Genomic DNA, 14,817 nt, shown 5'->3' on the forward strand with positions numbered 1-14,817 from the left:
ATTGTTGTTTTTATGTGAAGTTGTTGCAAATCAACTACATCAATCAAAGGGTAGCGGTGGAGTTAGTCACATACTGAGATTCGTGGAAAGGAGTTAGTCATGTACTGGGATCCGTGTATTATTGGTTAGTCATGTACTGGGATTCGTGCATTGAATGGAAAGATTGTTGCTGTAATACAAGTCCAATTAGGTATTAGGGTAAGGGTTCAACTATAGGTTGGTATTTCGAGATAGGCCAAAGGGTTTGGTAAGATTCCTTATACTTGTAACTGCTTGTGATTGATAATAGTGGGTTCTTCGGAGTGGTGACCTTAAAATCACCTGGTGGGATTTTGCCTTAGTGGTTTTCTCCATTCGTAAACAAATAACTGAGTCAAATTTAATTTCTGCTGCATTTAATTTAGTTGATGATTTGTTTGTGCTACCATGCCATTGCATGTAATTGAACCTAATTAATTAACTTGGGTAATTAATTAATTTGTAAGGGGTCAATTCATTTTAACTTATCAAGTGGTATCAAAGCAAACACACTCTGATTTGGTTTTAATTTTTGCTGTGTGATCCATTGACCCCCATTGTTATGGAAACTCTTGATTGTTTTAATTTGCATGATCTTGTGTTGAATGATGATGATGATATTCAAGATACCTATTGCAAGCTTTATAATTTTTGTATGAAATCTCTTGAATTTTCTACAAAATTAAAAGCTAATTTTAAAAAGGACAAACTTGAAAGAGATGAATTGATTGCAAAATTGGATGAAGCTAATAATTTGAATGAGAAATTTAAAAATCAAATTTCATCTCAAGTGGAAAAAATTAAGAGTTTGGAAGAGCAACTAGTTGAATCTAAAACCGAAGTTGAAAAATTAACTAGTGCCAAACTTGTTGTTGAGCCTAACTCAAAAGAAAAAGATTTTTATATTCCTCCATTTAAAAGGAATAATGAAGAGTTGAATGCTAATATTGCTAGGATAGACAAAGGTAAACAATCTGATGCTAACGCTAAAGTTTCTAAACCTATGTCTAAAACTCCTCCTAGGTTGAATAAAAATTCTGAATTTGTCCCCACTTGGCATCATTGTCATATTGTTGGTCATATTAGGCCAAATTGTCCTAAGTTGTCAACCTCTAAGGTTAGACCTCCTTCTAGGAAGTCGAGTAGCTCTAAAGCTACTCACGTTTATCACCATTGTGGTGGTTCTAGTCACACTCGCCCTAATTGTTTCAAGTTGTTTTCTCATAAGCGAGTGTCCAATAGGTCTCATCCTTTGTCTAAAGGCTTTGTACCTATTCTTGGTGAGTTATTAAAAATTTTAAGCTTTTTAACTCAATTTCAGGGGAATTCTAATTCCTCTATGTCCTTTAGTAGTCATATTAGGACACGTGCCTTTTCATCTTCACGGCCAAAGACTCGTGCTGTGTGGGTAATGAAGGATCCTAAGACTTAATTGTTTGTTCTTTGCTTTAATTCCTTCTATCTAAAGTTGGACTTTCTTGCTTGATTTCTTATTTGTTTTTGGAATCATACTTTCATGCATTTGCATCTAGTTTTTATGCTTTATAGTTGTTTGCTAGTTTTTGTTTATTTTTTTTCAGTTTTTGTTTTTTTTTTTTTTCAAAAAAAAAAAAATTGAAAAAATTGAAAAATACAAAAACAGTGTGTGTTTGTATATATTGGTACTTGTGTACCTTGGATGAGCATTTTAATGCACAACTAAGCAAGTGAGCTTTGTGGCTCGTGTTGGTGATGAGTACGATTAAGTAATCTTTTATACTTAATACTCATATCACTCTTTGTGATGGGAAGGACTAGAAAATACTAAGAGAAAAGCATAAATAACCATCCCACCACTAAAGCCCGCCAATCATGTATAACATCTGTGTGCTTCAGTATAACAAAATTATTATGTTTTGGCTTACATAATTGGGTATTTCTTTTCTTTCTTATATGCCCATGCATGATATGTTCAAAAAGAAAATATGCAAAGAATATAAAAGGCAAAAGAATCAAAATGCTTTTAAAATCATTGTAAGTGTGTTTCTAGGAGATGTGGGAGTTATATGATGTACCTCAAAGGTGATAGTTCCCATCAAACAGTTATGATTGTGTGTGAGTGTATTAGATGTTCTCATATCTCAAACTGTCATAATATGAGAAACTTGTGCACACTTGTTATGTTTTCACACACAACGCGCATACTCTTTGCTACTCTTGATATATGTGTAGGTACAATGTGTTTTGGCCATCAAAACGGATGCATGTGTTAATATATACTTGCTAAACTGTCTTAATTTGTTTTTGAAATATAAAATTGGTTAGATTTGTTTAGTGTGTTTGTGAATCTAGGAACACTTTGCATCTAGAGTTGAGGTGTGGTTTGAGTGCTTAACATGTTGCTTGGATGCTTGTTTGAGTAGCCATCTTGTTGCTTTCTCATCTTATGTGTTTTCCCCCCTTGAAAAACCTCTTTTCTGCATCCTTGATAGCTTCTCGACAGAATCTCGACAGATACCACTTCTATCGAGATTTCTGGGTTTGACCTCAACAACTTCTCAACAGATAGGTCGATCCATCGAGCCAAAATCTTGTGCTCTCTGTTTGCTTGACACATCCTCAACAGATTCTCGAGGTTGGCTTCTTCTCAATAGATTCTCGACACCTCCTTGATTGATCGAGATACCCTTGCATGCATTTCATTTTTCTTTGTTTTGCATTTTTTTCCTTTGCGTCCATAGCACCTTATTTTTCTTTTTCTTGTAGGTCTATGGTTCCTTGTTCTCCTCGTTCCCTCTATATCAGTTTTCTGTCTGTCTTCGGTCAAGTTTTTTGGCATTTTATGCCCTTTGACAATCGTGTCAAAAAGGGGGAGAATTTTGAGAATTGAATGTCATTCCTCAGAGGGAGTAATAGACTTAAGGGGAGAGTTAGTCTAATACACTTTGATATTGATATATATTTTGTGTTGTGTATATTTTGGTTTTGTAACCTTCTACATACATCATGTGTTGTTTCTATATTTGATGATGATGTATGTGTTTCACTCTTTAACTCACGTGTTATTTCTTTTCTCTCTTTATACACATGTTTCTTGTTTATTTAACTTGTCATTATTTTACACATGGTACCTTGATGTGTTTTGTTTAATGCCTTTAAGGAAAGACAAGTTAAAGCCAAGTCAAGATTCCGAATCTTCTTCTTGTAGCAACTTCCAAGGTTCAGATCTTTTAGACCAGGCTTATTTATTTTGTAATCTTGAGTAGATTGTATTCTAGGACATTCAATGTACTCTTATGGTTTTGTCATGGATTGCTAAAGGAGGAGATTGTAAAGGACATATTTTTATGTAATTGGCATATCTTTTGACAAAACGCACTTTATTTGTATTTGGGTAAATCTAAGTAGGTTCAAGATGATCAGTATAAGTGGTTACATTAAAGACATGAAGATTACTCAAGAACTGCTTAAGAAAAGTGCAATTTGCAGGTCTCGATACCTCCTTGACAGAAGCTCGATTTGTCGAGATTCATTAAAGCTCGACACATGTCTCGATCTATCAAGCTTACGAGATTCAGACTATAACTAGCAACTTTTTAATTCTAAAAGGCTATTTGTTTATGGGTTTGTATAATCCTTATTGGACTAGGAAAACCCAAGGTTTGTGTATACCTATTTGGAATAGGAGAGCCCATTGAACTCCTATTTAAATAAGGAGGTGGAAAAAGAAAAACTTAACCCTAGAGAGCTTCATAAGGTTTTTCATTTTGAAACCCTAGCCTCCTCCTACAGAAGAAAGAGTTATTGCTGCGTTTCTTGTACGCCTTTGGGTTTTGTAACCAAGCAAAGTCTCTCACACCATCATTGAAGATCTTATTGGTGTTTCTATGTGAAGCTATTGCAAATCAACTACATCAATCAAAGGGTTGCTGTGGATTTAGTCACGTACTGGGATTCGTGCAAAGGAGTTAGTTACGTACTGGGATCCATGCATCATTGGTTAGTCACGTATTGGGATTCGTGCATTGAACGAAAAATTGCCACTACAATACAAGTCCAATTGGGTATTGGGTTAAGGGTTTAATTGTAAGTTGGTATTTCGGGATAGGCCAAAGGGTTTGGTAAGATTCCTTATACTTGTACCGCTTGTGATTGATAATAGTGGATTCTTGGGAGTTGTGACCTTAAAATCACCTGGTGGGGTTTTGCTTTAGTGGTTTTCCCCATTTATAAACAAATTACCGTGCCAAATTTAATTTTTACTGCATTTAGTTTAGTTGGTGATTTTTTTTTTCTTACCACGCCATTGCATGTAATTGAACCTGTAGATAATCGATTTTGCACTCATGATTTAATCGTGGAAGATGACTAGAATGACCATTCATTTACCCAAAAATCATGATTGCATTACATGCATTAAATTTATTCATTGCATATCATAAAAATGATCTTAAGATTCTAACGGTTGTGACGGTATGCATGGTTTCCAAATCGGACCGTCAGATCGAAAGATATCGCATAACCAAGTTTGCATGGTCAGCATGGATTGTGTTTAGGTAGAATCAACCATGCATGATTAATTTAAATTAATTCTGATTGGTTAAACAATTAAAATTAATTAAATAATTTTGTAATTGATTGTTAGTTAGTGTCAAAAATAGGCTTGTTTGTATGGGAATAAAGGGGATAATTAGATAATTACAAAATTGAGGATCATCAAGATTTTTTTAGAGTATTTATCTACAAGATAATTGTTGCTTTGTTGTATAGTCATTCTCAAAAAAGGACTAGTGTAATCTATTAATTGTCTCAATAGACAGAGCAAATCAATCTTCATTCTTCAGTTAATCAGTTCCATCCAACTATTTCTTATGTTGAATTCGCCATGGGCTCAGTTCCAATTGATCTATATGCTATGGAGCTTTTTTTATCTTTCCTTTTTTTTTCATCACCAACAAACAGACTTTTTGTTGATATTTTGATCAAATGGGCCTGGGATTTTGAAGGGAATTAGAGCTAGATACGGAAGAATCCAAAATGTCATATGGATTTTGAGTGTGTTACTGTGTGTAGGTAGAGGGTGAGATTGGATAGATGATCGGCTTGGATTTGGCATTGTGGTTTGGGAGTTGTCGTTGTGTTGTCCGTACATATTTTTTTGGCTACTTCAATTTTTTTAATGAAGTAGTCTCCTCTTAATATAATTTTTCTTACCTGTAAAAAAAAAAATTGTTAATAAGTTTCTCAATGATTCTATCATGATCCAGAATATGCACTATGTTCTTTTGCCTTTTCTTTCTTTTTCCCCCCTTCTTGGTCGCCTTTTCATCTGCACTAACTTTCTTGCCATCAAGTTCTAACCTTTTTCACTTTCCACCCGTATTTTTGGTATGAGTGTCTTTGTTTATGTGTCGACGTTACTTTCTCTAATCTTAATCTCCAACCTGTGCTTAATCAATATACTTATTGGCAAGAATCTGGCAATACTATTTTGCTCTGCAAGAGAGACCTCAATTTTGTTACACTTTTCCGTAAGGTGCAAGCCTTTGCATGGTAAAAAAGAAAATTTTGTGGACTGTTATCTTTCATTACACTTGTCCAAGGGTGAGAAACTGAGAATGTTTGCTTATTATTCCAAAATTCCAATTGGTAGGTTAAGAGTTTCGTGCTAATTGCCACAATGAGCACTAGTGAAGATAAGTTGTGTTATGTACATATTTTGTTTAGCTACTGCATTCTTCTTGCATGAAGTAGTGTATTTAATAAAATCTTTCTTAATTATTAGAAAAAAAAAAAAGATTTTAAATTTGGGGAAATACTTGATCTTCTCTTGATTTAACATACTTTTTGCAGAGACCATAATTCCATTTGATCTGATCTAATTTGGTTTTTTTTTTTTTGGTTGCAGAATCACAGATTTGGGATTCATCTATCCCTATTCCCTGGGAACACTTTGTCTATACCTCGTGGTTAGTGTACAGAAGCAGTGCACACTTCTGGCATGCTGGTGTTTAGTGGTTGTGAATATCATTTGTAGCTATTCCTAATTGACATGCTCTGTATGTATAATTTGATAATTTGTGGAAAAAAATATGCTGATGATACAAGCTTCTTTAATCATCAATTTTTCTTTACTTCTTTGCATCATGTTTTCAATTCTTTTGGGTTAATTAGTTTAAAAGTTTTTGGGTCATCTACTGGTATCTCTGTTATTCCTATGTATTCATCAAGATATTATTCGTGATTATAAATAGCATTATCTTTATATTTATATCCATTCAATTTTTTTCTTGTTTTTATCTTAATATATGATTCTAATTGATTCAAGTTTGGTTTCATCACAACTTGATCTCCGTATAATCACTCTCAAAATGATTGGTGCAACCAATAAATTGACTCGAGACTGAGAATATCAATCTCCACTAGACGTTCCTTTTAACTGTTTAGTCGGTATATTAAACTTGGTTTGAACTCTATAATTTACCTCCTTTCCTTTTTCAATCAATAAGCTCAATCATGATGGTTCCTAAATGTCTTAATTTTTTACCTAATAGTTGGAATTTTTAAAAATAAGTCCCATAACTTCATTTTGTTTACATTGAAGTGTTTTAATCGTGCGGCTTAACTCAAATTGGAACTTTATCTCGCAAACATTAGGCCCTTCAATACCCATACCATGGGACTAACGAACTTGTGTGACATACAGGATTTAAAGTGGTCCAAGCTCAAATCCAAGCACAACCCAGCAGCCAAAGTTATTACAAAAACCAAATGCACTGGAATGATCCTTCTCTTATGGAATGTTTTTTTATTTTTTTATTTTTATATATATTTTTTTAATTACCACTTAATTTTTGTGGGATCATTTGCTTGACTGATGCTTTGATTAAACGGGTTTGGGATTTTAAGGAGAATTCGAGCAAAATAAAATATGGATCTAAGTTGTCATCGGATTAAATTGAGTGCATGTGTGTGCTTGAATAGATCTATAAATTGGACTCAGGACTAGCAATCTTTAGTTTGCCCCATTCTTTACTTGTACGCAATTTTGACCCAGCCCAATCCTATCTATATGTCAAATCTCTATAATAAAATTTAAAGATTTAATTTTATATTAGCCCATTTTATTATATGCTACAGTTAAATTAAAATTTTCATATTAATAGATGAAATAGTAATGCAATTTCTTATCAATTTGATGTACAATTTTGAAATATAAATATTTTCAATATCAGATCTACTTTTTTTAAGTTTATTATAGATTTTTTTTCCCTAATTATTTATTTTATTATTAAAGCTTTATGCAAATAGTTATACTTTTAGGTGATTTAACTTTATTTCTTTTTTCTTTTTCTTTTTTTGAGTAAAAACTTTATTTCTGTTTCATTTATAACAAGTGTACACATTTCTTTCTCCTTTTGTGGTATTATCATACTAGTAGACTTATGGAATTAAACATTCTTATAAACTTAAGTATTATGTATTATTTAACTTTTATTTTATACTATTTTTATCTGTATAGAAAGAAATAAATTCAAAAGATGTGCATATATATATATATATTTTTTTTTTTTGTACGTGAAAAAAAAAATTGAAACTATAATAAACGAAAGTGAAAAGATCCTTAATTGGAAGGTACAATTAATCTGACCCTAATCAACTAGAACTTTGGGCGGCCGAATTTGAATTCTTATAAGTCTGTCCGATTTCTTTTTCTTTTTTAACTTAATATTTTTATCAAAAAGAAAATTCAGTGAGGTTTTATTTTTATCTTTTTGGTAAGTGGGAATATTATAATAATAAAAGAATATTTACTTTGGCGAGTGGTGGTAATAAAGTGATTCCTCATTCGTTCCTTAATAAGACTTTTCTTTGGCATGAAGCATTAGACCAAATTAAAACCTTCACATTCTGTGTTTCGTATTCAAAAAAAATAAAAAAATAAATAAAAATTCTGCTTTTTGAGAAAGATAGAGATCATATGGGGAAATGGGACCTTATTTCCTCTGCAACCCAATTGGTGATACAAAACGCACCTGATCTAACGACTGTGAAGGGGTGGGGTTCGAGCTCTTATGGTTATGGCTGGGCTGCTGTTGCCAAGGTTGATGACGTCGTTAGGACGAAGGTGATCCAGTCCATGCAAGACGAGGAAGCCAGTTCCGAGATCGGTAGGATTGCTACCAACTTTGCTAAAAGCGCTGCGGTTCTTGCTCGCGAGGAGGGCCTGAAAACCATCACAGGTCTGTCATTACAACTACATACACTATCACACGTCGTTAGGACGAAGGTGATCCAGTCCATGCAAGACGAGGAAGCCCGTTCCGAGATCAGTCGGATTGCCACCAACTTTGCTAAAAGCGCTGCGGTTCTTGCTTGCGAGGAGGGCCTCAAAACCATCCCAGGTCTATCATTACAACTACATACAGTATCACCCCCCTCCCTAATTTTTTTATGCTCCTAAAATATTTTTGGGAAAGTGTTTTCCCATTTCAAGTGTTTGTTTGCAGCTAAAATATAGTCAAATTGGTAAAATATTTTTCATTTTTCTTTATAATTTTACCTTTGAAAAAGTAGGTTTCCTGGTCCGGGTGTCGTCCTTGTCATTCTAATAATAAACTCAAGAATTTACTTTGGTGGCCAAATAAAAAAAAAAAAAAAATTAAACTTTAATACTTTTAGAAAACTAAAATAGTCAAGTATCAAATTTGAGTTAAAGTTTTCATTTCTCAACAATTTCTCTCTTAATATAGGCAACCGCATTTTCTATTAAAAAAAACCATAGATTTGAAAGGACACTATTTGGGAATTGAAAATTCATTATTGGAATCGAAAGTTATATTGCTTTCTAAATTGTTTAGTGTTGATCAAATGTATAAATAGTTCTAATTTGTCCATACTTAACTTTTTAAAAGTTAAATCGTCATAATGATTAATAAAATAAAATAAAAATCTAGTTCTTGGTACATTATAGTTAGATTTCATAGTATTAGATATAATCAAGAATTTGGCATTGATATAGTGAAGTAAGAATGTTATTTTGAATGAATAGACTCAAATATGAATGAAAATTGATATATATTAAAAAAATCAACTAAAATAATTCTAGAGATAACTTGATTAAAATTTTTGTTGATGAGAAGAGGAATTGGGAAAGACAGTTACATATTCTTGCTATAGCATGATATAGGACAGTGGTATTGTGCGGTTGAAAGATATTCGATAATCGATATAGAGTGGTATTGTGCGCATGAAAATATATGCAGTGGGATTTTGCCAATAGTTGCGATTTGCAAATGCAAATTGTAATAGAAAAAATAAACTATCCTTATTTCCAAATTTTATTTGAATGGATAAGTGCAGGTATTTTCACTTTTATCTCTTTATTTAATTTGATTGACAAACGTACGATTCATGAGTCTTCGACTTGGTGTTTTCCTGTTTCCTTAGCACACATTGCCTGTGTGCTTGGGTTCTTTGTATTCCATCATTTTGTTTCCCCAATGAAGTTTAATCATTTATAAAAAAAATGTTGTAAACAAAAAATATGGATGTTTACGGGTTGAGTTAGATCGGATTTTGTGTACAACAGCCACTCGACTTGATCCTTTTGGATGGCACACTCTTTCACCTGCTACTGGAATAAAGGGTTGAATGAAATTATCCGCACCTTACGTTTGGTTGGATGGCTAGCATTGGACGGGTGACCAGGTTTAAGGTCTATGCACATGGGCAAAGTACTCCAATAAAAAGAAAAAGAAACAAAATAACACAAATCTAATACAGCAGATTTCCTCAAATCTATATCCCAACAACCAAAACAAATATCTATGTTCACAAATCTAGATTTAGACAAATCTCAATCTCACGCAAAAAGGAAAACAAAAATTATCTAACCAACCATTAGGTTTCCACGTTTAAATCTTCAACACTCCAAATACAAAAATATAAATTCATGCATTTTGCACTTGTTGATAAAATTTGATAAAAATTACTTCTAGGTTGGTGCATTTTGCATTTGTTGATGCATGTACATTTACTTTGTATTGATGAAATTTTTCTTCACTATTTATGCGAGAATGACAAGCTACAAGGGAGAACTCTTTACCCATTCCAATATAAAGGATTAGTCAATCAAATAATAGATAGTAATTAGTTTGTCAAACAACCTATTTTCATCACCATCAATACTCTACATACATTTGGTTATATGGCGTTAGGCATTTTGCACATTTATAAACATTGTTGAAGTGAAAATACATTACGTTATTTGATAATTTGATTGTTGAAAGTGGGGGAGGGGGACTTGAACCTTGGTTTTCCTCATAAAGGACATCAAGAAATGCCACTAAACTACAAGATTTTTGGGCGAAAATCCATTAGGTTCTTCTTTCTTACCTTTTGCTACTTTTTGGTTTCTTGATTAGCATATATACTTATGTTACCATTCTTCTCGTGGAACTACATGGTGCATTCAAGAAAGATATGGTCTCTACTTATCATGGATGAATTAATACTCTGTAATCTTTTATTACAAAACGGTCAAAGTATCACATAAATATGCACTTCCTCTTCTTATTAAGTCACTTATCCCTTTCAACAACCATATAATTCTCCCAAACTTAAAATTCACAGTTTAGAATTGTGAGGTTTAACACATGGGATGTCTAGTGGGTTTTTGGCTTCATGGCTAGACTCTTTATTTTCACAAAGTGCTTAGCCACCATGTTTATTTTTCTAGGATTTTTTGGGTTCCTTCGTTAAAAGAATTACATGTTGAACATGTTAGTTTCCATTCTTGAACGCAATACATCTATATTTCAACTTCTCAATACTTGAAGGATAATGTATTACACCCTTTTAATTCTTAATTGTATATAATGAAGTGAGAACTTTAAATGAATCCAATAAACACCAAGAATTATCAATTGAGTTACAAAGCTCTTCGCATCTCAAATGAAATACTTATATGCTTAGTTTTTGGAATTCTTATCCTCCCACATTTTGTTCTTTTGTCATAATCTTCTTGTGTTTCTACTGTATCTGTAGGTGGGACGTTATTTTATAAGATTGTTTCGCAATCTCTCTATAATGAAAAGTTGTATGGGGGTAATGACGTGGAGACAAAGGCATTGCAAGCTAAGATAAGCAAAATGGAGGAAGAAATCACAGAATGCAAGAAATTAATTGAACGAGCAAAGATACATAAGCCTTTTGATGATTTCAAGCTAGAGAATATCTCTTCTTCCTTCGAATCAAATGTGGATGAAAAAACAGAGGATGTGATTGGAGACTTCATGAATTTTTGGATGATTTGATTGTTCCTACCATTAGAATAACTAGGATGAATTCTAAGTAGAAGGCAAGACAAGATGGTGGAGTGATGAAATAATTGTTAACTATTGGGATGATAAATATTGTATGTCTCAGATTTTGTGTAATTATTGTGAAAACAAACCCCACCCACCCCCCCCCCCGCGCTTTTGGTGTTTGCTTTAAGTTGTGGCAAAATTGGGTGTGATTAGGAATGATATATGTTGCTAAGTATTGGAGTGATGAATTTATTATTAAGTATTTGGATAATAGGGATTTCTCTCTCTCTCTCTCTCCCCTTTAAACCACCTCTTTGGCCTTTGTTTCGATGTGGCAGAATTGGGTGATTAGGAATGATTTATGTTGTTAATATACTAATCTTTAAGGCTAAATTTGTAAACTACACCCTTAAAGTTTGGGGGTGTTTGGATTATACACCTTGAAGTTTTAGAATTTAGATTTTACTCTTTGAAACTCTGTTATGTTTGCATCAACTGCCCATCCATCCATATCTTTTGTTAAGTACCACATAAACTTGCCACGCGTACTTAGTTTGTTCAATAAAATGATGCTCCTATTATTTTTGTAGCCTAAAAATTTAAATTATTAAATAATTTAAAATGACATGGTATGATGAAAATGATGTCGTCATTTTATTAGATGAATTAAAAAGTCCTGAAAACTCTAATTTTAACTTATTAATGTCATTTTCTAATAAGATAATTAAAAATAAAAACGCTCAAAAAACCCAAATTTAAGGACTAAAACTGTACTTTAGTCCATTTTTTAATGTAATTTTCACTAATCGCATCACACGTTATGGGTTTATCACTAACCATGTGCAGATTGCTGTGCAAAAAGAGGAGAGAAACTGAGAAAGACAGGTTACAAAAGAGGCTGAAAATGAAGCAAATACATGAACTGAAAGCGGAACATCAATGAAGCTTTGAGGAAAGAATGCACGACTCACGAGGGGGTTACTCACTGATCGATCGTAATAGGGAACGAAAGAAAGATATATAGGAGTATAAAAAATCTCGTGTTAATTTCTACCATGTAGATCATTGTCCAGAAAGTCGGATAAATATTAATATTTGATTAGTTACTTTTATAAAACACTAGTCAGGGCAGCACATGTAAGCTACCTGCTAGCCATGGGAAAAAAAAAAGTAATGATTATGATCAATTTTAGATTTTATTTGTATCACAAAATAAAAATATAAATCATTCGATTTTTAAAATATATAGAGATTTACATTAATCAAAAGATATATTAATTTTAAAAATTTTGATAATTATGTCATAAAAAGTTAATCTCATTCGTATAAAATCGTGACAGATCTCAGTTTAATATTTTATTATTTTATTTTGACCCATAAAGAATTGACATATCACAACATTTTCATAATATCTTTATGTATACATTGTACTTAATTACAATGTAAATTTATATTGTAGTCACAAAAAAATTGGCAAATTTTGTACACATCTTCAAAAATTTGTACAATATTTACAATTTTTTGTGCAAATATGTATAATATTAACCACTTTTATATATTTACAATGTAAACTTGCATTGCAAGTACAAAGTAAACATATAAAGATCTTAAAAAAAAACAAAAAACAAAAACAAAAACAAAGTTCAAACCACTGGCATACTTGAGGGAAAAAAAAAAAAAGTACACCTCACTAATTGAATAAACCAAAAAAATACTATTCATGAGCCTCTGGTTCTTTTTATATAGTTAAATAGATATGCTAGCTTACATAAATATTAAAAAAAAAAAAAAAAAAAAAAAAAAAAAAAAAAAAAAAAAACAACAACAACAACATTAGGCACCGTAGAAATTAATGTTAAAATGTTGCGGACTTAGGATTTTTTTATTTGATCTAAAAGAAACTAAGATCTTAACAATTGTGAAAATATTGTGATAACAATAAGTGTTGTAACATTTTCTCAAAACATTTATTTTTAGTTGTGGTTGGTCACAGTCCCATATTTTATTATTTTATTTCGACTTATAAGAAATTGACACGTCAATAATTGTGAAAATACTGTGAAATTTGTTGTGTAAAAATAACAATATATATACCAGCTTACATAAATATTTAAAAAAAAAAATTTAGGCATAGTAGCTACCGTGCCAGTTGAATAAACTAAAAACACTACACAATAAGTGTTGTAACATTTTCTCAAAATATTTATTTTTAGTTGTGATTGGTCACAGTCTCATATTTTATTATTTTATTTCGGCTTGTAAGAAATTAACACGTAAATAATTGTGAAAATATTGTGAAATTTTTTGTGTCAATATAACAATATATATACCAACTTACATAAATATATATATTTTTTTTAAAAAAAAAACACAAACCAATTACTGGGAAAAAAAAAAAAAACTTTAGGCACTGTAGCTACTGTGCTTGTTGAATAAACCAAAAGCATTGCACAATAAGTGTTGTAACATTTTCTCAAAACATTTATTTTTAGTTGTGGTTGGTTACAGTCTCATATTTTATTATTTTATTTCGATTTGTAAGAAATTGACACGTCAATAATTGTGAAAATATTGTGAAATTTTTTGTGTCAATATAACAATATATTTACTAGCTTACATAAATATTTAAAAGGAAAAAAAAAAAACACAAACCGATTACTGAAAAAAAAAAAATAATTGTAGCTACAGTGCCACTTGGCACTGTAGTTACTGTTCAAAACTTGGAAAAAAAAAACACAATTACTGAAATAAAATAAAATAAAGTAAAATAAAATAATTGTAGCTACGGTAGAGTGCCACTTGGCACTGTAGTTACTGTTCAAAACCTGGAGAGAGAGAGAAAAAAAAAGTGGTTCACAAAACCAAAACCCTGTAACTACAGTGCTTTAGCGTATTCACGCACGTCAATAATTATGAAAATATTGTGAAATTTATTTTGTCAATATAATAATATATATACTAGCTTACATAAATATTAAAAAAAAAAATTGTAGTTATTGTAGCTACAGTGCCACTTGGCACTGTAGTTACTGTAAAAAAAAAAAAAAGGTGGCTCACAAAACCAATTAGTAAGATGAAAGTTTTTCTTTTAAGCCCAAATAAAGCAATGATAAGCCCAAATAATAATAAAACAATGATGAGATAAACACAAAACAGTAAAGTGTAGATAGCAGAGTTCAGTCCTCCACAGACGGACAAAAGAGAATGACTCACAAAACCAAAATTTATAGTACAGAATACTGTAGCAGTATTGTCGCTTTTTATATAATTAATAGGCAAGCACGTCATCCAATTTTTGACCTCTACAAATCAACATTACCCTACCATGGCAATTAATTTCCCAGCATCTTCCACTAAGGCTGTGTTTGGTTGCCGTAAAACGTTTTCCGGAAAATACATATTTTCCGGAAATGCTAATTTCCGGAAAAGGAAAATATTTTTGTGTGTTTGGTTGTGTTTCAAAAAATTTTCCGGAAAATATTTTCTAGTGTTTGGAAAAGAAGGAGGA

General features: G+C 31.8%; 1 protein-coding gene across 1 annotated transcript; it reads left to right on the plus strand.

The window, feature by feature from the left end:
• The first annotated feature begins 7,914 nt into the window (after nucleotides 1–7,914).
• Nucleotides 7,915–11,425, plus strand: LOC115958442. Its single transcript, XM_031076855.1, has 2 exons — nucleotides 7,915–8,402; nucleotides 11,047–11,425. Exons 1-2 carry the CDS (start codon nucleotides 7,979–7,981, stop codon nucleotides 11,313–11,315), a joined length of 693 nt encoding a protein of 230 aa, XP_030932715.1. The 5' UTR covers nucleotides 7,915–7,978; the 3' UTR covers nucleotides 11,316–11,425.
• The last annotated feature ends 3,392 nt before the right edge of the window (nucleotides 11,426–14,817 follow it).

The sequence above is a fragment of the Quercus lobata genome, chromosome 8 (genome assembly GCF_001633185.2).
Source record: "Quercus lobata isolate SW786 chromosome 8, ValleyOak3.0 Primary Assembly, whole genome shotgun sequence".
Taxonomy (NCBI): domain Eukaryota; kingdom Viridiplantae; phylum Streptophyta; class Magnoliopsida; order Fagales; family Fagaceae; genus Quercus; species Quercus lobata.

Bases quoted from the DNA above. Each gene is read 5' to 3' on its own strand.
- LOC115958442 (XM_031076855.1), top strand. From the start codon at position 7,979: ATGGGGAAATGGGACCTTATTTCCTCTGCAACCCAATTGGTGATACAA. The intron at 8,403-11,046 runs GTCTATCATTAC...CTGTATCTGTAG, and splicing joins GGGCCTCAAAACCATCCCAG to GTGGGACGTTATTTTATAAG.